General features: G+C 40.6%; 1 protein-coding gene across 6 annotated transcripts in view; it reads right to left on the minus strand.

Annotated features, from left to right (window-relative positions):
* ESR1 (estrogen receptor 1) overlaps nucleotides 1-23817 on the minus strand; it is a 412487-nt gene that overhangs the window by 5936 nt on the left and 382734 nt on the right. For all 6 annotated transcript variants that reach the window (XM_004753574.3, XM_004753571.3, XM_004753576.3 and 3 more), the window contains one exon: nucleotides 2787-2970. In XM_004753574.3, coding sequence (XP_004753631.1) covers nucleotides 2787-2970 — 184 coding nt within the window. The remainder of the gene's footprint in view (nucleotides 1-2786; nucleotides 2971-23817) is intronic.

The following is a 23817-nucleotide window of genomic DNA, read 5'->3' on the forward strand; positions in this document are numbered from 1 at the left end:
ATGCTGTTAATGTGAAGTGCCCGCTGGATCTCACACTGTCTTGCTTGTGCAACCTAATGAATACCATTCATAGTCACAAAAAATCTGGTGTTCTGAGTAACAACATATGGCTTGGGCCAAACTTAATAAAACAGAGTCCTGTGATTTAGGCTGGATGTAACAAGGCACCAAAACATTATCGTGTGTGTGTGTGTGTGTGTGTGTGTGTGTACACGCATGCACCCCAGTGAGAGAGAAAGAATATGCTCACAGCTTTCACTAGAAGAGCAGCTTCTTTTCAGCTTTTCACACAATTCAAGCAAACTCTAGAGAGTTCTCGCACTGCTGCTGCCCTGTGTCATACATTACCAATAAAACGACCAGAGCCCTATAAATTTAGTGAAGATATACTGGGGTTTTAACTAATTAGGTTTGCTACTGCTGAAAAGCAGTGGACAGATTTGAAAATTCAGCAATTCCTACCAGCAAATAAAAACCTTCATCTGCAATACGGTTTCTACGATGTCTTGGACCTTCCTAGCCCCGAGTAAAAGCGAATACATTTCTTCAAGGGGAAATCTAGGAGAGGACTGTTATTCTGACACACCCCCTGCTCCCCTCTTTGTAATATTCATAAAAACAACAGAGGGGAAAGGACTGGAAATGTGTACTCTAAATGCAGTTCCCCGCTCTACCTGGCCAAGGTGAGTCCTCTGTTTATGACACCAGATACGCAGGAAGTCCCTGAGAAACAGAGACTTCAATCACTCTCTCTCTCTCGAACTTTGGCAAGTGGAAGTCATCAAACAGGAATTTTGAATTCACAGCGTAGGAAAAATAGTTGAGTCATTCTCATTCACCCATTTACTCACAGATTCATGCACTCAGCAATAATGTTGAGCCTACACAATACATAAAATGGGACTGTGAGGGATACAGAGAAAAATAAGATACTTTTTTTTTTTCCAGAAGCTGCCAGTTTTCAGGGTTCTCTCCAGGGAGGGGGACTCTTGGGACTTTGATAGGACAAGCTTCTTGCCACTTGATGCATCATCTCAAGGTTTGAAAAGCCCCTTAAAATGTAAGCCAAGCCTCCAGACACCTTGGCTCTTCCCTCACAGCCACTAAGAAAAGAAATTTCATTTCCGTTTCTAGGGTCTGGGTGTAAGTCACACAAACTTCATCCCACATGGGTACCTGATTCCTAGTCTCATCACGTCTCCTCATTTTTATGGCCTTTCTGGAGTAAAGAATTTTTTCTTTTTTCTTTTTTTCTCTACTTTCTTTATCTCTGCCCCACAGGCTGAGTTCTGTTCCTGGGAATAGTATCCACTAAGCTCCTGGCCAGCCACTCTACAGGACTATTTGAAATGGAAATAAGACCGCTTTCTCCTTTTGGCACAGAAAGGCTCCATTTCCTTTGCTAATATTCTTCCTTAACTCCTACGCAAAATATCCATGGAGTGGTTCCTATGTGCCAAGCACCAAGCTAGGTGGTATTGGGTGCACAGATGATCCAAGATGGGCTGCAGTAACTGCCTTACAGAGTTTCTAGTCTAACCGGGGCAGAGAGCAAAATAAAATGGGCAGCAGCAATCGGGAAGAAGAAGGTGCAAATTCCAACTGGGTGAGGGCTCTGGAGACCCTCCCTGGAAAGAGCCATGATGGATTAGCTTACATTCACAAAAACCCATTCCGCGTGCCACATGCCCATGATCTTGACTTTAAGCGTCATTGTGTGACTTGCTGGCCGTGGAACACTAATCGATGTGACTCAACTAAAAGACGATGAACTTGCCCTCACGGGCTTGCTCCCTTGGACCTCTGCCATCACTATGAGAAGAGTATGTCCCAGCTAACCCGCAGGAACAAGGAGGCTAAAAGACCCCCGGAGGCAGAGTCGCCTTGCCAACCTGGAGTCTCCCAGCTGTGCCCGGCCTCCGTCAGCCGCCGCACAGATGTGGGAGTGGACCCAGCGGGGGTGGACAGAGCTGCCAGCCAACCTGCAGCCCGCCCATGAGTCAGAGAACAGTCACTTACGGCCAGGGCTCAGACTCTCAGGAAGCCCTCGGAAGTTAAGTAGGGTTAGAGCACAAGTTATATGAGCAAAATAAAGAGACTAATGCAATGGGGAGCTACTTCGGGGTTTTAAAGAAAGGAATGACGTGAGCCGATGTGGTATTAGCTGGCCACTCTGGCTCTGATGTGGAGGATGGGTTCGGGGGGTCAAGACGGAAGGCAGGGAGGTGCCTCGGGCGGCCACCGTAGAAATCCAGAAGGAACGCTGGCGGGGATGTGGGCAGCAGCAGAGAGGGGTGGCCAGAAGGGGTCTGAGAGGAATGGAGGGATCACTGTTGACCCTCTGAGGCACGAGGCTTAGGGACGGAGAGTCTCTCAGAATTTCTAAGTGTGCGTTGGGGGAATACGATGCAGGAGCCATAAGGGAGGCGCCCAGGGCCTCCGGAGGACAGGTGTGCTCACAGACTGGCCTTGATTGGTGGGACCAAGTGAATGACCAAAAACACTGCTGTGCTCCCGCCACCCACACATTGCCCACCCCTCCCCCCCACGGGGCCTTGGGCAGGCTTCCCACTGAGCACAAATGTCACCTCCTCTAGGAAAGCTCTCCGTCTGCCCCATGCCCTAGCCAGACGGCCTCCTCTGCCCTCACCTTCACGCCCCTCACATGCCGGGAACTGTGCCAAGAGGGCTATCTGCCTTCAGGCGCCGGCACTCTCCGGCCCAGCGGTAACATGTTTGAGGGCTCCTGTTCTGGTGCTCCTGTGGGGAACCCTAGGACGCCTCACCTCATGTGCCTGATGTGGGAGAGGATGAGGAGGAGCTGGGCCAGACGCCGGTGCTGCTGCTGCAGCGTGAGGCCCGCTTTGGCCATCAGATGGATCAAGGTGTCTGTGATCTTGTCCAAGACACGGTGGATATGGTCCTTCTCCTCCAGAGACTTCAGGGTGCTGGACAGGAATGTGTACACTCCTGCGTGTGCAGAGAGAGAGAGACAGAGAAAGAGGATGAGGTCTAGGAGACTGGCGGCGTGCGTGGGACCGATGCCCAGCCAGCACCTTCCCCTTCCCCTGCCCCACAACCCTGCACAGCAGTGGGGAAGTTTGTTCTAAGCAACCCTACAAAATTCCTAATCAATATACATGTCTGAGAGGACCAAGAAACCCATCCGGCCTCCTGTGTGGAGCCGACTTCCAGGATTTATCATCAAGATACCCAGGAAAGTCACTGTTTCCTTGGGGCCGTAATGGTGTCACCAGCCACCCCCTCTCTGTCGGGCCTGACACCCACACAAACTATCCCATTAACGCCGACCACAGCCCGAGAGAGGCATTATTAGTCCTTTTCTCAGGAAAAACCAAAGGGCAGAGAGGTCCTCAGGACAAAGCTGAGCTGGGAATGAAGCCCCACACGCTGACTCCACACCTGGTCATTATCAGGGAGACTCCCAGGAGACCCGTGTCACTCTGGTAAGATGCACGGAGAGCGATAAATGATCTGTTCAGTGATTCAGGTCGTTTTTTTCTAGGTAGGATCTAATTTGCTGTTATGTTTCAGGTCAGGCTTAGGGCTTTTTCATCCTCAGCTGAAAGGTTTATGATTTGGGAGGGGGCGGTTCTAGAGGACCCTGGGAACTGCTGTTTTTCACTGCCAGGCATGTTTGGGTTTTGTTTGTTTTTCCCCCAGCTCTTGCCTTTCTCCTGGTGACAGACCTGACTTCTTGGGCCACAGTAGACTCAGGACCAAAATTAGACTATCAGGTCACTCGTTCTTTGGGACAGTATTAGCCCTGAGCTAGACAATCAGAGCTTTTTCTGGGATTGTATATGGAAGTTGTGAGACGGAAATTCTTCCCTCTAGGTTGTGAACTTGGAGGGGGAGAATATTCGGCTTTCCTATAGTGCCCCCCTCCCTGCCCTTGGGGAACGCCCATCTGCAGAACTGATTTGAGCCACAGTCAGCAGGGGTGATAGTTACCTGGCAGTGGGGAGGGGCCAGGTGGGGAATCCTGGCTCCAGTCACGAAGTCCCACTCTTACATTGTTTTCCTTTGACCTTGGAACTTCCATAGTCTCCTTTCTAACATTCCCAAATTCCCTTTTTACTTAAGATAGTGGGAGTGGGATGTCCGTCCCTTGCGACTGAAAGAGTCTATTAGAGTTGTGAACTCAGCGCAAGGACCAGAGGAAGGTGAGTACGAAAAAGATGGGAACAATTCAGAGCAAGAGGAAGACAGGACGGATCAGTCTTGGGACCACAGGGATGGATTTCCCATCAGGAAAAAACTCCAGAAATAAGGCCCACCTGAATGTACCATGTTACAAGGTGCAGATGATGCTATATTTTTCTCCAGATGATGCATTATGTATTTATGTATATAAACACTTTTTTTGGTCTATAAACTGTATGTTTATATGCACTTTATGTTTATATGTAAATATATAAACATATATATAAACATATTTATATATGTTTATAACACCTTATGTATATAAACACTTATTTGGGTCTTAACCTCTGTTGGTTAATATTAACCTCTATTAATCTCTATTGGTTAATTGGGCCCACCAGCCTTCTCCTAAAGAGATTTCTTCTCGCCTCTTCCTTCCCGTTCCTCAACGGTAACCAAGACCCAAATCTATGAATCCCTGACCTTATACTGGTAATATGGTGATGGTGACAAGTTACTGCTCACAGCGTGTCCCGTATTGGATCCTGGGGGAAATACCTCCACCATGGAATCCAAAGTAGACAGAGTTGTAATTTCCCAGAATGGAAAATAGCTGAACTTAAACAAATAAAACAGCAACAATAAAACCAGGATGGTTGAGATCTTGGCTTACATGAAGTTGAATAGAATAGTGTAGCTTTTGGTACCCTGAGGCACTTTGAGCCAAAGCAAATAGACCACAGAACGAGTAAGCAACAGACAGGCAGTGAAATAAGAAAGAAATTGCTGGATTCCTTTACCTATGTTCCCTGTGAACCGTTGACAGAGAAAGAAAGTGTCCATTAGGAAAAATGCACATCCAGGCATCCTGGGGTCTGCCTGGAGGCGATGGAGAGCAGGAAAGGGGTGCACCAGCGGGTTGGAGGTCAAAGGCACCTCGGAGCCCCTCCACCCCCACCTCCCACTTCCCTCTCTGTCATCACACACATCCAAGTGTCATGTCTCCCCACAGCCCTGCATCTGGATGGGTATCCTGGGAACCTGCCCAGGCCACACTGCTGAGTTAAACCAACTCTGGTGATGCATTTTCTACCAGTTTCCTCTTTTGTCACCACTGGGGATGCTGGCCTCATTCACCGAAAATCCCGTTCTGGTTCAAGGGAACCAAAGACACGAGGAACAAGTAGGGTGCAGGTGACACGCAGCCGCACCTGCTCGTCTCCCACGTGTGCATGCCTAGAGGCTTTCACTAAAGACCTACTTGAGCATGCGCTGCGATACTTAACAGGGATTCCAACCCTTATTTTAAGTGTTAATGTTTTAAGTGAGGATATTGCCAGTGGAGAAAGAGTTTTCTTAACACTGACTCTTGGGCTGCAGGCCATTCTCAGAATAAGCCTGTTTTTCTACTCCTGTTTTGGCACCGATACAGCTTATCATTTCTTCCTTGTCAACAGTTGCTTCCTTGCTGTGTAAATATACTCTGGAATAAAAATACAGTCCGTTGAAACGCCAGTAATGGACAACAGCAGCCACCATCCTTTTGGGCTTTTCTGGCAAAATGTGGCCCATGTTTGCTACCTGTTGCCCCTAAGGAGACTTTTGTGAAAAACAACAGAAATCCAAAGTCCCAGAATACTTCAGGTGTTCCGGCCAATGAAAAACTGGGTTGCTGGTAATTTCCATATCCCAGGTGGTCTCTGCCACCCTGGACAGCTGCACCACGGTGCCCAGCAGCCCAGCGCCAGTGATCAGACAGTGAGGGCCTTCAGAAATATTCCTGCAACAAGACTGGCTTTGCAACTCCCAGAGCTGCTCCAAATCCCCAAGATGGAAAAAACCAATCTGGATGTCATTATCCAGTCTTAAAATGTTATTAGCAAATCTGAGCTTCTACATACTCTGCATCTTGGCCAACACTGGGAGATGCAGGAGGAGTCTATGGAGAAATCTCGTGGTAGAAAAAAAGGGGGAGAGAAGCCACAAGGACCCCCTCCCCCGTACAGAAGAGACCGCAGCCAATCTCTCTCACTCTCTTGCTCTCACTGACTCTTGATTCCACTCTCTTCCTCCTCTCATTCTGCTTGGATCTCCTTGTTCTTCCTTCTTCCTTCTTTTCTCCCCATCTGCTTCTTTTACTTGTCCAGATAATGGAGTCTTCTGGAAGCTGGAGGAATGCAGGCATGGGCACTGAGGGTGTATATGCATGTGGTCATGCCCCGAAGGAAGACCTAGCACAACCAACCACGGACCTGCACTGGTGGCACATCTGACTGCTCCGGAGGGAATGAAAAGTTCCAAGGCCCATGGCTCAGCAGTTGTTTCAGGACCAATTCTTCAAAGAAGGACCCGTGTTTTCTCTTCCAAAAGGAAGAAAATGACAGTAGACCCTGAGAGAATCCTTCACTCTACGGCAGTTTAACCAAATTTAAAAAAAAGAGAGAGAGAGACTCAAAGGGTAAAGGTAGCAAAGAAAACTCCTCAAGTCCACAGAGGTAAGTAGTCTGGGCCAGCAAGCTGCCACTGCACTTGCATCAAAAGGGACTTCTTTTTCTATCCTGTTCACCCAGGGATTAGTCCTTACGTCAGCCTTTAGGCCTTTAACCCTAAAGTAAGCCAAGAGCATGACAGCTCAGAAGTACCTTCAAGACTGGCAGTTGGATGAGCGTCCATTGGCTTTGTGCTTCACCTATGACTGCAGTTGGACTGTGCCCTGTGGGGCATTGGGACAGCTCATGGTGGCTACAGCTACTTAATGGGAGAGACCTGTTGGATGTCCTACAAGGTGTGGGACAGTCCCAAAAGATGAAGGATATTTTCTTGAATGTACTAATGAATTAATCCTATTATAAACAAAAATTCTGTAGCAAAAAGTTTTTGCAAGACTGTACACAAGAAGTCCAGTATGCAGGTGTCTGTATAGCAGGGGAAGCTTAAATGGAATACTTTTTCTCAAAATTATTAAAAAATTTATTCACTTGATGTAGCCAATTGAATGTATTACATAAGCTTTCCAGCAATATGGTTAGTTGAAATGATTTCAGTGCAGGTGTACAAGTACTACATAGGAAACATACCTGGTTGCAATTTATAGAACAGATTTCTTCTAAACAGAAACAGAATCAACTATTATAAAACAGTGGACATTAATGAAATATTGTGGTTTTGCACCTATGTGTTTTTAAATAATTTTGTGGCACAGTAAGAAATCTATTTTGTGAAAAGTACATGTTAAAATTATTTTGGGGTTCTTGTCTTCTGTCTTGGACAGACATTGTCTCCAGGGATTTCCCACAGATTTCTTGATCACCACTTACATGTATTGTTGTTTCATTTTCCAATTAATCATCACTTCTCCATTGCTTATCCAAAGGAAATTGTCTCTAAGGCCTTTTTAAGTTCGTAAAAGTTATGAGCATTTGAGATCAGATATGTTTTTGTATAAGAGTGTATTTCAGATATAAGAACATACAGAGACTGAAAGAGAAGGGATGAAATAAGATATTCTGTGCAACTAGAAATGAAAAGTAGGCATAGCCATATGACAGACATATGATGTAGTACTTATGTCAGAAAATATAGACTTTAACAACTTTAACCAAAGACAAAGAAGGGTATTACCTAACAATAAAAGGGTTAATCCAACAAGAGAATATAACATTTGTAAATATTTATGCACCCAAAATAGGAGAGCTAGAATATAGAAAGCAGACATTAACAGACCCAAGGGAGCAATGCAATAATAGTAGCGGACTTTAACAACCCACTTACCTAAACAGATATAGCATCCAGACAGAAAATCAGTAAGGAAAGACCAGCGACCAGCCTTAAGCGACATGTTAGAGCAAAGGATACAGAGCATTCCATCCAAGAGCAGCAGAATACACATTCTTCTCAAGTGCACATGGAACATTCTCCAAAACAGATCACTTTTTAGGCCACAGAAAAAGTCTTGGTAAACTTAAGAAGACTGAAATCATACCAAGCGTCTTTTCTGACCACACTGGTACAAAACTAGAGATGAGTAGAATAGGAAAACTGGAAAAATCACAAATACAAAGAGATGACACAACATGCTACTAAAGAACCAATGGGTCAATGAAGAAAAAAAATACCTCGTGAGAAATGAAAATGAAATACAACAGCTCAAAATCTCTGCGATGGAGCAAAAGCAATTCTAAAAAGGAAGTTCATAGCTATAATGGCCTACCTCAAGAAATAAGAAAAATCTCAGATAAGCAATCTAACTTCACACTGAAGGATACTAGAAAAAAGAACAAATGAAGCCCCAAGTTAGTAAGAGGAAAGAAATAATTAAGATGAGAGCAGATATAAATGAAATAAAAACTGAAACACACAATAAAAAAGACTAATGTAACTAAGAGCTGCTTCTTTCAAAAGATAAACAAAATTGACAAACCTCTGGCTAAATTCACCAAAAAAAAAGAAAAGAAAAAAGAGAGAGGGTGCAGATAAATACAATAAAAAATCAAAGACAAGTTAAAACTGATGCCACAAAAATACAAAGGATCATAAGAGACTATTACAAATAATTGTGTGCTAAAAAATCGGACAATCTAGCAAAAAATAGATAAATTCCTAGAAACGCACAGTCTTCCAAGATTAAATCATGAACAAATAGAAAATCTGAATAGACCGATTACTAGTAAGGAGATTCAATTGGTAATCAAAAAACTCCCAACAAACAAAAGCCCAGGACGAGATGGTTTCACTGATGAATGCTACCAAACATCCCAAGATTTATAAGACACATCGTTCTCAAAATCCTCCAAAAAACTGACGGGGAAGGAGTGCTCCCAAACCCATTTTATGAGGCTAGCACCACCCTGTTACCAAAAGCAAGGACATTACAGAAAAAAAAAAAAAAAAAAAAAAGAAGAAGAAGAAGAAAGAAAGAAAGGGAAAGAAAATTGCAGGTCAATATCCCTGATGAATAGAAATGCAAAATCCTCAACAAAAATATAAGAAAACTAAATTCAGTAACACATTAAAAAGATTATCCGTCATGATAAAGTCCAGGGATGCAAGGATGATCTAACATCCGCAAAGCAATGTGATGTACCACACTAACAAAATGAGGAATAACAATCATTTGATCATCTAAATACATGCAGAAAAAGCATTTGAAAAAATTCAGAATTCATTTATGATAAAACATTCAACACAGTGTGTATAGAGAGGAAGGACCTCAAAATAATGAAGACCATAGGACAAACCCGCAGGTAACATCATACTCAACAGTGATGAAAAGCTGAAAGCTCTTCCTCTAAGATAAAAAATAAGACAAGAAAGCCCACCCTAGCTACTTTTTTTCAATATGGTATTGGGACTTCTAGCCATAGTAATTAGGCAAGAAACCAGAAATAAAAGACATCTATATTACAAAAGAAGAACTAAAACTGTTGCTATTTGCAGATGACTTGATACTATATGTAAAAAATACTAAAATCTCCACAAAAAAACCTGTTAGAACTAATAGATGAATTCAGTAAAGATGCAGAATACAAAAACAAAATTCAGAAATCTGTTATGCTTCTATAACAAACTGTCAGAAAGAGAAATTTAAAAAAACACTCTGAGGGTTGCTGGGGGGAGGGGGGTTGGGAGAAGGGGGTGGGATTATGGACATTGGGGAGGGTATGTGCTTTGGTGAGTGCTGTGAAGTGTGTAAACCTGGTGATTCACAGACCTGTACCCCTGGGGATAAAAATATATGTTTATAAAAAATAAAAAAATAAAAAAAAGTATGAAAATAAAGAGAAAATACAGTATTGATATTAAAAAAAAAAAAACTCTCATTTACAACTGCACCCAAAAGAATAAAATCCCTAGGAATAAATTTAACCAAGGAGGTGAAAAACCAGTAATCTGAAAACTATAAGACACCACCACCACCACCACCACCACCAACAACAACAACAACAAAAAATGGAAGAAGACACAAATAGCTCCATTGATATCCATGCTCATGGATAGTAAGAGTTAAGATTGTCAAAATGCCTATGCTATCCAAAGCAATCTACATATTCAGTGTAATCTCTACCAAAAGCCCAATGGCACCTTTCACAGACCTGGAATAAATAATTCTAAACTTTGCATGAAGCCACAAAGGATGACCCCAAATAGCCAAACCGATCCTGAGAAAGAACATATATCTACTAAGGGGTTAACATTAAAAATATGTGAAGAACTCAAACGACTTATCATCCTTCTACTGATGTGATTATTTACCTGAAAAGTGAAAAGCCTGTTCATAACCTAATCCTTGAGCAAGATTTACTGTTACACTAGTATTTGTGAAATCACAGTCATTCAAGTCCTCTTTTAAGTGGTCTCAAAGTGAGAGGGATCACAGTGAAGACAAGTGTTCTGGCCAGAACCCAACATAAGAACACAGTGGTCCATCTAGCATCACCATGTACTACTCACGGGTACCTTCTTGGCACAGATGACTATGAGATCATATGCTAATGATTCAGTGATATTTACCAATTTAGTATAATTTTTAATGAAATCTACTAAAAATCCTAAAAGGTAAATACATTGTATGCCAATACTTTCAAGCTGACTCAAAGGACAAGCCCTATAATGACTTCACATGGTGAAATTGATGAACTGACTTAATTGACTTGAGAAGAAATCTTAAATTTATACTTAAGAAAATAATTTAAGTGATAGCCATGTGTCTCGGTTTTTTATTGAAGTATAATTGACATACAATATTATATTATTCTTAGATGTAGAACATAGTAATTTGATACTTACATAGAATATGAAATGATCACCATGACAAATCTAATTACCATCTGTCACCATACAAAGTTTTTATGATATTATTGACTATATTCCCTGTGATGGATACTACATCCCTGTATCTTGTTAATTTTATAACTGTTAAGACTGTGCTTCTTAATTTCCTTGACCTGTTTCATCCATCTCCCCAAGCCCCTCCCCTCTGGCAACCACCAGTTTGTTCTCTGTACCTATGACTCTGTTTCTCTTGTTTCATTGTTTTGCTTTTTAGATTACACATATAAGTGAAATCCTATAGTATTTCTCTTTCTTGGACTCCTTTAATTTGGTATAATACCCTCTAGGTCCATCCACGTTGTTGCAAATGGTAAGATCTCATTCTTCTTTATAGTTGAGTAATATTCCATTGTGTGTATACACAAACACACAAAACACACACACAGTTTTTAATATTTGTAGTAAATTGTATCCTAACCTTATACCTGTATCTCACATCTTCTTTATTCATTCATCTATGGGTGGACATGGACACTTGGGCTGCTTCTATGTCCTGGCTACTGTAAATAATGTTGTGATCAACGTAGGGATGCATATGTCTTTTTGAATTAACATTTTCATTTTCTTTGAATGCCCAGAAGAAGAAATGCTGAATCATATGGTTGTTCTATTTTTAATTTTTAAAGGACCCTTCATACTATTTTCCACAGTAGCTACACCAATTTACATTACCACCAACAGTGCACGAGGGTTGCCTTTTCCTCACAGCCTAACATTTGTTATTTCTTGTCTTTCTGATAGTAGCCACTATGAAAAGAGTGAGATCGTAACTCACTGTGGTTTTAATTTGTATTTTCATGATGATTCAGGATGTCGAGCATCTGTTCTTATGCCTGTTGGCCATCTGGATGTCTTTTTTGGAAAAATGTCTATTCAGGTCCTTTGCCATTTTAAAAATTGGTTTGTTTGTCTTTTGCTGTATATGTTGTCTACCTTGGATATTAAATCTTTATTGGATACTTCATTTGAGAATATCTTCTCCTAGTCAGTGGGATGTCTTTTCATTTTGCTGATGGTTTCCTCCACTATACAAGAGCCTTTTAATTTAAATAGCCATTCATTTGTTTTTGCTTTTGTTGTCCTTTCCTGAGGAGACAGATCCAAAAAAATAATACTAGACCGATGTCAAGGCAGCTATAGCCATGTGTTCTTCTAGGAATTTTATGATTTCAGGTCTTCAATCCATTTTAAGTTTATTTTATATAGGGTATAAGAAAGTGGTCCAGTTTCATTCTTTTGCATGTAGTTTTTATATATTAAATTGCAGTTGTATGGGAGATTGGGAAAAATGAGTGAAGGGGAGAAGGAGATACAGGTTTCCAGTTATGGAATGAATAGATCACAGGAATAAAAGGCACAGAATAAGGAACACAGTCAATGATATTATAATTGAGGACAGATGGTAGCTACACTTGGATGAGCACAGCATAATGTATAAACCTATTGAATCACTATATTTTACACCTGAAATTACTGTAATATTGTGTGTCAACTATACTCAAATTTAAAAATGGCAGTTTTTAATATTTGTAGTAACTTGTATCCTAACCTTATACCTTTTTAGATGATTCCATTATGGGTCCACGTTTTGCTTAAAAGCCTTATTTTGGTTAGTTATATCTGTAACGTATAAAGAAAGCACCAGGGTTCTGATTTTTGTATTCCTCAAACAGTCAACTACTAGGTTTCTGAGGTCAAGAAGAAAATATTCTGAAGGGACATTTGATGGAAAATGTGCAGCCCATCTATTACAGAGGGATTTACTCACAAGGTTCCATGCAGAACTCCCAGTCCTAGTAGCTGGCCTGGTCTCAGAAGGCCTTGAGGGTTTCATTCCACACACCCCCCCCCAGAGAAGGTAGGCCAAAACAATCTGCATAAATTCTTTTCCCTGGACCTATTTTTTCTTGCTTGGCATTTTAGGGGTAATGAGTGACAACACAGAGCAGGAAGCAAGTCTTACATGTTGGAGCAGACTGTATTTTCCAAAGGTGACCACAATAATATTTCCCATTCAACATGCTTCTCTATGATATGATGCCTGCATGCCTCCCCTAGAGATGTCCAAGCTATGCCCTCCCTTGAGTCTGGGTGGATCTGTGACTTGCTTGTAATTAAAAAAATAAAAATGGACTGGAAGTGATGCTGTGTGACTTCTAAGGGACTATCACACAAGGCCATGCAGCTTCTGCCTTGTCAGCTGGGACACTGGCTTCTGGAGCCCTTGCCACCCCTAAAAGGGGCAGTGCACCAAGCTGTGGGGGAGTGGGAGGAGAGACCACAGATAAGCCCCTTCACTGACAGCTCCAGCTGATGGCCCACCTGACAGCCAGCATCAACTGTCAGCGTGTGAATAAAGACACTGCAAGGTGACTGCACCCAAAACTATCATGAGTCTCCCCATCTGAGGAATGGGGGAAAAGGGACAAGATATTCCCTGTGCCCTAGCCAAATTCATGATCAAGATAATACAACCTTTTCTTAAACCTATTTTGGGGGTAATTTATTACACATCAGCAGCAGGCAGAACACACCTGGATTATCTGCACAAAATGCCCAGAAAGGAAAATGACCAGAATGGGCAGATTGGAGATTGGACTCCTATGCTGGTACATCATGAAATGAAACAACATCTGGATACTTCCTCCACATTATGAATGCTACTGACTATCAACGCCTTAAGCCAGACCTTGACCTTCACCCGTGATACAATGGTAAAGGCCTGAACTCATCCTATCAGATATTATAAGCAGTTAACAATTTTCTGTAGAAGCCATTAGCCCTGACCACTGCCCAGCTTATTATCAAAACACCTGGATCTTCTCCTAACTGGCAGCCCAAAATATCTGCATCTGGTTTCTCACCACCAGAGAATAAAACACTCCCAGTTTTCAGTTCCATTTATCCTTATCAAGCCTTAATTGTGAGAAACAGACTTTGTAGAGATTTGCCCAAAGGAGAGTTTTTATGTTAAACAACTGGTCTATTTACTTTTATTTTTATTAAAAGTCTGTGAACCTTGTAATGGAATGTGTTCTCCTCTATGCTTTGGCCAAAAGAAGGAAAGTTAGAGCCAAATTTGTGGCCTGCTCCACAGAACTGTACAGATGTGCTTCTGCATGCTAATTCGACTCCTGGATTTATTATTTCAGTCACTCTATTTTCCTTTTTTATAAATTTTGCCAATTATCGATTTACTCCTTTATGTTGCATAGAATTTTACGAAGCCATTTCAAATTCTCTGTGAAAGAGGCTATATGTGCATCAAGTAATTAAAAAGACATCCCTCCACCTTCTGCCAAATCAACAGTGTTAGTGTGAATGCAAATGTTTATAAATATTCATCTGACTTAACTTTGAAGCCAGAACAAAAGTGCCATATGATTAAGAATATATTATAGGCAGAAATGTGCATGAGCTCATCCCCCCGAATTGAACAGCACAACTTGAATACCTTGCAATGTTCAGCACTGGTTGCTAATAGAGGAAGGTCACACATTCTTGGTCTTGATTTGTATGTTTATCTCCAGAGCCACAAGGTTTCAGATATAATTTCTACCTAGATATAAAACCTCGATATAAAACTGAAATGGCTGATAATGCTCCATAATGGCAACTGTGGTTCTTTGGGTTTACCAGTTTCATCATTTTGAGTGAACACGACAGTAGATGAACATTATATTGATAAAGGGCCACATGACTGTGACAGGTTTCTCATTTTTCTGTAAGGAGAGAAAGGTTATATTACATTGTAAATAGGAGATGCAGAATTCCAGAATTATAGATTTAAAGGGGGCCTTACATTCATCTAGTTCAGTAGTTTTTAACCTATTTTGAGAATCAAAACCTCTGAAAAATGTGAACCTCATTTAAAACCCTCACATTATAAACTTGGTGAAGTGAAACTTCAAAAGCCGGAGAATTGAAGGAAGGGGGCTGGATCCTACTTACTCAGCCTCTCCTCCTCCACCAGAGCCTCCTTCTAGAACATAAGTCTTCAAGCAGAAGAATGTTTAAAAACCAATGATCATAAAAGAATGAGAAGACAAGCCACAGACTGGGAGAAAATATTTGCAAAAGATACCTGCCGAAGACTCTCACACAAAATATACAAAGAACTCTTTTTTTTAAAAAATTATTTTTATTAACACATAATGTATTATTTGTCCCAGGGTACAGGTCTGTGAATCATAAAAAAATATAAAAAGAACTCCTAAAAGTCAACAATAAGAAAATGAACAACCCAATTTAAAAATGGGCCACAAAACTACAACAAATAATATTAAAATTTGCACTGAACCAGATTAAGATCCCGAATAGTGAAAGCAATTCTGAGAAAGAAGAAAAAAGCTGGAGGTATTACAATTTCCAATTTCAAGATCTACTACAAATCTGTAGTAATCAAAATAGAAGGATACTGGCACAAAAACAGACACCCAGATTAATGGAACAGAATAGAGACCAGAAATAAATCCAAATGTATATGGTCAATTAATCTATGACAAGGGAGGTTAGAATATACAGTGGGGAAAAGACAGTCTCTTCAGTTAGTGGTGTTGGGAAAACTGGACAGCCATATGCAGAAGAAGAATGACAATGTACCACTTTCTAAAACCATACACAAAAATAAAGTCAAAATGGACTAACGGCCTCTATGTAATGCCTGAAACCACAAAAATCCTTGAAAAGACCACAGGCAGTAATCTTTTTAATATCAGCTGTAGCAACATTTTTTTTTTAGATATGTCTCTTAAGGCAAAGAAAACAAAACCGAAAACAAACTACTGGTACTACACCAAACTAAAAAGTTTTTTCACAGAAAAGGAAACCATCAAGAAAACAAAAAGATAACCTAATGAATGGGAGAAGATATTTGCAAGGGACATATCTGGTAAGAGGTTAATATCCAAAATATATTAAGAGCTTATGCAACTCAACACCAAAAAAAAAAAAAGTCTTTTCAAAAAAGGGGCAGAGGACCTGAACAGACCTTTTTCCAAAGAAGACATCCAGATGGCCAACAGACACATGAGAAGATGCTCAACATCACTAATCATCAGGAGAATCTGAATCAAAACTATAATGACATTACCTCACACTTGTTAGAATGGCTAAAATCATGAAGACAAGAAATAACTGTTGATGAGAAAGTAGAGAAAAAGGAACCCTATGCACTGTTGGCAGGAATGTAAATTGGTACAGCCATTGTGGAAAACAGTATGGAGATCCCTCAAAAAATTAAAAATAGAAATACCATATGATCCAATAATTCCACTACAGGGTATTTACCCAGGGAAAACACAAACACGGAAAGATATTTATTGGAGCATTATTTACAACAGCTAAGACATGGAAGCAGCCTAAGTGTCCAACAGTGGATGAACGAATATGAAAATGTGGTATCCCTACACAATGGAATGTTACACAGCCATAAAAAGTATGAGGTCATGCTATTTCAGACAAAATGGATGGACCTAGAGGGTATTATGCTACATGAAACAACTTTGACTGAGAAAGACAGATGCCATATGATTCCATTTGTAAATGGAATCTTAAAAAATGAATAAACAAAAAGCAGAATCAGACCTCTAAATAGAGAACCAACTGACATTTGCCAGAGGGGAGGGAGATAGGTGTTTGGACAAAATGGGTGAAGGGGAAAAGGAGATACAGGCTTCCTGTTATGGAATAAGAACAGTATGGGAATAAATGCAGAACATAAGGAATACAATGTCATTGTGAAGGTGATGATGTAATGGGACAGATGGGAGCTACACTTGTGGTGAACATGGCATAATGTATAAATAAGTGACAGAGCTGGGACCAGAACCCAGATATCCTTCACACCTAGCCTACTGCTCAGAAACTACACAGAGAATTTCCTAATTTCAAGGTTTGTGAGAAACTAGACATAATTGATAATGGGCTCACCTCCAGAGATATTTGAAAAAAACTAATAATTGTCCTGGAATGACTTAGGAGCAATGCAGTCTTTCAAAACCATGCAGGATGGTGTGGAGAATTGAAGGAACACAGTGTACATGGACATCTTCTAAGAGTCTCTTTAATTAAGAACTTTCACCAAAATGTTGACAATGATTACTTTTGTGTAGCAAAATTATGAATCCTTAGGAGATTATTTTTCTTGGTGGTTTTCCTGTATTTTCCAAGTTCTCTGCCTTGGGCATGTAGGACTTTCATAATTTGGTGGAGGAAAATGCTATTAAAAATACAAAATAAAAGTCCCTTTCATTCCTATTATTTCATGAGCTTTGTCGGAGCCTGGACTGATGAGAGAGAAATACAGCTAGTGAATGGAAATTCCAAGGAATGAGGAGCTTGTTGTAGAGATATTACTTATCACATTTTCATAATATTTCTATCATCCCTAAGGCTGTTCACATTTCTGAAACTCTTCAAGGCTTGTCACTTTGACGAGAAATAAAGCTAACGCTTCTGTCACTAAAGCTGCTGAGAATAATTTTCTTATCTGGAAATGTTCCTAACATGTCATCAATAACCCAAACTAATGTCTAAGTACAAAAGAGGATCAGCTTCAAAAACTGGCAACACTTTTTGTCCCCAGAGGACTTGCGAGTTGGAATGCAAAGTAGCATGGCACTGAAGTTTTACTAGGAGATGCTGAGTGTTTGGCTTTCACTGAATGGGAAGGTTATGTGCTCTTACTCGAAGAGTGACATTTGTAGGGGAGTAGGGGGAATGAGGTAACTGGGTGATCACATTAAGGAGGGCACATGATGTGGTGAGCATAGGGTATTACATAAGATGGAAGAAGCACTAACCACTACCTCTGAAACTAATAACACACTACATGTTATTTAATTGAATTTAAATTGTAAAAAAATGAGTGACCTTTGCTATATCAAGAGAAAGAGCAAATGCTTCTTCACCTGTCAAAAAGAAGATGAATTTTTACATTCTGGGTTTAATTCATCATTGTTGATGCCAGTTTTAAAGAATAAACAAACTGCTCCTGCTGGTCCCTTCCCAACAGCCCTGATTAGCCATCCTTAGGGCCGACAATTGTTCTGAGTTGGAGCTGGACTAGCTTACTCAACATCTGTCTGCTTCCAGCTGTGAGAATGTGGAGACAGGCCTGCATTTGATCCTTTGGGCATCAGCGACATTGGACAGGGTGCTCTTAGAATGGGCAGCCCCTCCATCACCAGAGAATGACATGGTTGGAATAGTAGTAGGCTCAGGCAGTAAGCTGCATCTTCCAAGTTCATTAGGGACTAGGAAAGGTCATCTCATTCTCACAAAGCCCCAGAGTCCAGAGCAAATGAAACCACAGAAGGAACCAAGTTGTCTTTCCCTGGATGAGTTTCTAATCTTCAATCTTATTCGATTGCTTAATATTTTCCATTTGGGGGAAAAAAGCCTCAAATTGTAATGATGATATTGGCTTATATTCTTAAGTTATCTTGCTCTGACATAACAAACCCATAAGGCTGGCAGGACTGTTTAGAATTATTTCTCTTTGCTGGTTGAGGAAACCAATGAAGAGAAGTGTACTTCCAGCCATTCAACCTGGTGTCTTTCTTTTTATAAATATCACTTTTTAAAAATCAGTGGTAAAGGAACCAGGAGCAAAAGGCGGAACATAAAATAGCAGGCCTTTGTGCACTCTGAGCTTGGAATAAGGGCAGGTCCAGTATCTGGGTAAGTCGCAAACCTTAAATTTAACATAACAAGCACCTATACAGAAAATAACATATAACAAAATTCTCTAGGTGATAATTGGCTTCCAAAGGGGCTAACTTGAAGGTTCCTAACATGACACTTATAATATGACTGATGAAGAAATTGCTACCTATGGGTCTTTCACAGCAGAGGGCAGTAACTGGGCAGCAGAAAGCCATCTGCCCTCTCCCACCTGGCCTTCGGTCTGTACTCACCTATCTTTCACATTGCATGATAAGGTTACAGTTACGTAAAAGTGTGATTTGATAAGGCTTTCCAGGACCGTAGGTAACACAAATCAAGAGCCTTTTTTTTTTTTTTAAAGATTTTTATTTATTTATCAGAGAGAGAGGGGGAGAGAGCGAGCACAGGCAGACAGAATGGCAGGCAGAGGCAGAGGGAGAAGCAGGCTCCCTGCTGAGCAAGGAGCCCGATGTGGGACTCGATCCCAGGACGCTGGGATCATGACCTGAGCCGAAGGCAGCTGCTTAACCAACTGAGCCACCCAGGCGTCCCAATCAAGAGCCTTTTGTACCCTTTTACCAGCAAACCTAATTCTACAAACACCAAAAGTCATAACCAAATGTGGGCAAAAGATGTAGGAAAAGAATGTAAAACAAGCATAGTTTATAAAACCAGAAAAAGAGAAAGCACTTAAATGACTAATATCATATTTGTTGAATGCATGAGGATATATCCTCCTGAATGATGATGCAGCCACTTAAATATTCTTTAATTTTTAAAAGATTTTATTTCTTTTTTTGATAGACAGAGATCACAGGTAGGCAGAGAGGCAGGCAGAGAGAGAGAGAGGGAAGCAGGCTCCCTGCTGAGCAGAGAGTCTGATGTGGAGCTCGATTCCAGGACCCTGAGATCATGACCTGAGCCAAAAGCAGTGGCCTAACCCACTGAACCACCCAGGCACCATAAAATATTTTTTATGGAAAGTATATGTGTATAACACTAATTAAAATGTGTAAATATGGGGAGGAGTCAAGATGGTGGAGAAGTAGCAGGCTGAGATGACATCAGATAGCAGGAGAGCAGCTAGATACCTTATCTAAACATTGCAAACACCTACAAATCCAACAGGAGATTGAAGAGGTGAAGAGCAACAATCCTAGAAGCAGAAAATCGACCACTTTCTGAAAGGTAGGACTGGCAGAAAAGTGAATCCAAAGCCACGGGAAGATAGACCCCCGGGGGGAGGGGCCAGTTCCTGGCAAGCGGAGGAGCAACGGAGCACGAAATCAGGACTTTTAAAAGTCTGCTCCACTGAGGGGACATCGCTCCAGAAGCTAAACTGGGGTGAAGCCCACGCGGGGTCAGCGTGGCCCCAGGTCCCGAGAAGTCACAGAAGGATTGGGGATGTCTGAGTGTTGCAGAGCTTGCAGGTATGAGAACGGGGAAGCCGGCTACAGAGACAGAGCCAAGAGTGAGCTCACAGCTCGGGGTTACCTTGAACAGGTCACGGGCTGGATGAGCTCAGAGCGCGGCCAGAGGCCAGGGAGATGGGAGTAATTGAGGGGTTTTCCCTGAGGGCGTATTGAGGAGTGTGGCCCCCAGCCCTCGGCTCCTCCAGGCAAGAGACTGGGAGGCCGCCATTTTCATTCCCGTCCTCCGGAACTCCAAAGCGCTCAGGGCACAAAAGCTCTTGAAAGTGAACCTGAGCTGATTACTTAGCCCAGGCCCTGGTAAGGGCGGTGCCATTCCGCCTCGGGCAAAGACGCTTGAAAATCACTACAACAGGCCCCTCCCCCAGAAGATCAATAAGAAATGCGGCCAAGACCAAGTTCACTTACCAAGGAGAACAGCAGAATTCCAAAGGAGGAATAAGCAAAGCATGGAATTCATGGCTTTCTTCCCATGATTCTTTAGTCTTGCAGTTAATTAATTTTTTTAATTTTATTTTTCTTCTGCTAATTATTTTTAACTTTTACCCTTTCCTCTTTTAACTTTTTAAACTATTTTATCTTAATAATACCTATCATGAAAAAAAATAATCTTCTTTGAACCTACATTATTATAGTCATATTTTATACTTCAATGTATCTAACTTTATTTTTTGTATACACATAGGGTTTTTTCTTCTAAAAAATTTGGGGTACAACTTCTAATAGATCAAAATATACCCCAAATCTAGCTCCGAGCTTGTTCTAGTCTCCAGCCCAAGCAAATTCTCTCCACTCTCTTTACCTTTATTGTCCCAATCAACTTACTTTATCAACTCCTTCTTCAGAAATTTAAAAAAAATATATTTTTCTCACCTTTATAGGCATATTCCATCCCTTCATTGTGTTTACTCTTATATGTTTTTCATTCTTTAAAATTTTGGGAGATAGTTTCTTTGAAGAGACCAAAATACTCACAAAATTAAGTAGGTGAACCTGTTCTATTCACCAGTCATATATATATATATATATATATATATATATATATATATATGTTTTTTCTTTATTTGTTTTCTTTTTTTAAACTTTTTTTTCCTGAACTTCTTTTTATCCCCTTTGTCCTTCCCATGATTCAGGGTCTCTTCTGATTTGGTTAAAGCACATTTTTCTGGGATCTTCACCACCCTTTTAGTATTCTATTTGCTACTTCATATATTCTTATCTGGACAAAATGACAAGGTGGAAAAACTCACCACAAAAAAAGGAACAAGAGGCAGTACTGAAGGCTAGGGACATTGGTAATAATCTAGATCTCAGATCTAGAGTTCAGAATGATGGTTCTCAATGTTCTAGCTGAGCTCAAAAAAGGCATGGAAGATATTAGGGAAACCCTCTCTGGATAGATAAAAGTCCTTTCCAGAGAAATAAAAGAACTAAAATCTAACCAAGCTGAAATTTAAAAAGCTACTAATGAGGTGCAATAAAAAAATGGAGGCTCTTACTACTAGGATAAATGAGGCAGAAGAAAGAATTAGTGATATAGAAGAACAAACAACAGAGAATAAAGAAGCTTAACAAAAGAGGGACGAATAGCTACTGGACCACGACAGGAGAATTCGAGAGATAAGTGACATCATAAGAGAAAACATTAGAATAATTGGGATTCAGAAGAAGCAGAGAGAGAGAGAGGGGAGCAGAAGGTATATTGGAGAGAATTACTGTAAAGAATTTCCCTAATATGGCAAAGGGAACAAGCATCAAAATCCAGGAGGTGCAGAGAACCCCCCTCAAAATCAGTAAGAATAGGTCCACAACCCGTCACCTAATAGTAAAATTTAAAAGTCTTAGCAACAAAGAGAAAATCCTGAAAGCAGCCTGGGAAAAGGAGTCTGTAACGTGCAATGATAAAAATATTAGACTGTCAGCAGACTTATCCACAGACACTTGGGTGGCCAGAAATAACTAGCATGATATATTCAGAGTGCTAAATGAGAAAAACATGCAGGCAAGAATACTATATCCAGCTAGGCTATCACTGAAAATAGAAGAAGAGATAAAAAGCTTACAGCACAAACAAAAACTAACAGAACTTGCAAACACCAAACCAGCTCTACAGGAAATATTGAAAGGGGTCCTCTAAGCAAAGAGAGACACTAAAAGTAGTAGATCAGAAAGGAAGAGAGACAATATATAGTAACAGTCACCTTACAGGCAATACAGTGGCACTAAATTCATATCTCTCAAAACTTACACTGAATGTAAATGGACTAAATGCCCCAATCAAAAGACACAAGGTAACAGAATGGATAAAAAAAAAAAAAAAAAAAAAACCATCAATATGCTGTCTACAAGAAACTCATTTTAGACCCAAAGACACCTCCAGATTTAAAGTGAGGGGATGGAAAACAATTTACCATGCTAACGGACATTAGAAGAAAGCTGGGGTGGCAATCCTTATATCAGATCAATTAGATTTTAAGCCAAAGACTATAATAATAGATGAGGAAGGACACTATATCATACTCAAAGGGTCTGTTCAACAAGAAGATCTAACAATTTTAAATATCTATGTCCCTAACATGGGAGCAGCCAACTATATAAACCAATTAATAACAAAATTAAAGAAACACATTGACAGGGGCACCTGGGTGGCTCAGTGGGCTAAAGCCTCTGCCTTCGGCTCAGGTCATGATCCCAGGGTCCTGGGATCGAGCCCTGCATCGGGCTCTCTGCTTGGCAGGGAGCCTACTTCCTCCTCTCTCTCTCATTCTGCCTGCCTCTCTGTCTGCTTGTGATCTCTGTCTGTAAAATAAATAAATAAAATCTTAAAAAAAAAAAGAAAAGAAACACATTCACAATAATACAATAATAGTAGGGGACATTAACACTCCCCTCACTGAAATGGAAAGATTATCCAAGCAAAAGATCAACAAGGATACAAAGGCCTTAAATGACACACTGGACCAGATGGACATCACAGATATATTCAGAACATTCCATCCCAAAGCAACAGAATACACATTCTTTTCTAGTGCACATAGAACATTCTCCAGAATAGATCACATCCTAGGCCATAAATTAGGTCTCAACCGGTATCAAAAGATTGGGATCATTCCCTGCATATTTTCAGACCACAATGCTCTGAAGCTAGAACTCAATCACAAGAGGAAATTAAAGAAGAACCGAAAAAATTCACCGAAACAAATGATAATGAAAACACAACAGTTCAAAATCTGTGGGACACGGCAAAGGATAGTCCTGAGAGAAAAATATCTAGTGACACAAACCTTTCTCAAGGAACAAGAAAGGTCTCAAATACACAACCTAACCCTACACCTAAAAGAGCTTGAGAAAGAACAACAAAGAAAGCCTAACCCCAGCAGGAGAAGAGAAATTATAAAGATCAGAGCAGAAATCAATGAAATAGAAACAAAAAAAAATTAGAACAAATCAACGAAACTAGGAGCTGGTTCTTTGAAAGAATTAATAAGATTGATAAACCCCTGGCCACACTTATCAAAAAGAAAAGAGAAAGGACCCAAATAAATAAAATCATGAATGAAAAAGGAGTGATCACAACCAACACCAAAGAAATACAAACAATTATAAGAACATACTATGAGCAACTCTATGCCAACAAATTTGACAATCTGGAAGAAATGGATGCATTCCTAGAGACATATAAACTACCACAAATGAACCAGAAAGAAATAAAAACCAAACA

This window comes from Mustela putorius, unplaced genomic scaffold, assembly GCF_011764305.1.
Source record: "Mustela putorius furo isolate JIRA1106 unplaced genomic scaffold, ASM1176430v1.1 tig00000450_pilon_pilon_pilon, whole genome shotgun sequence".
Taxonomy (NCBI): domain Eukaryota; kingdom Metazoa; phylum Chordata; class Mammalia; order Carnivora; family Mustelidae; genus Mustela; species Mustela putorius.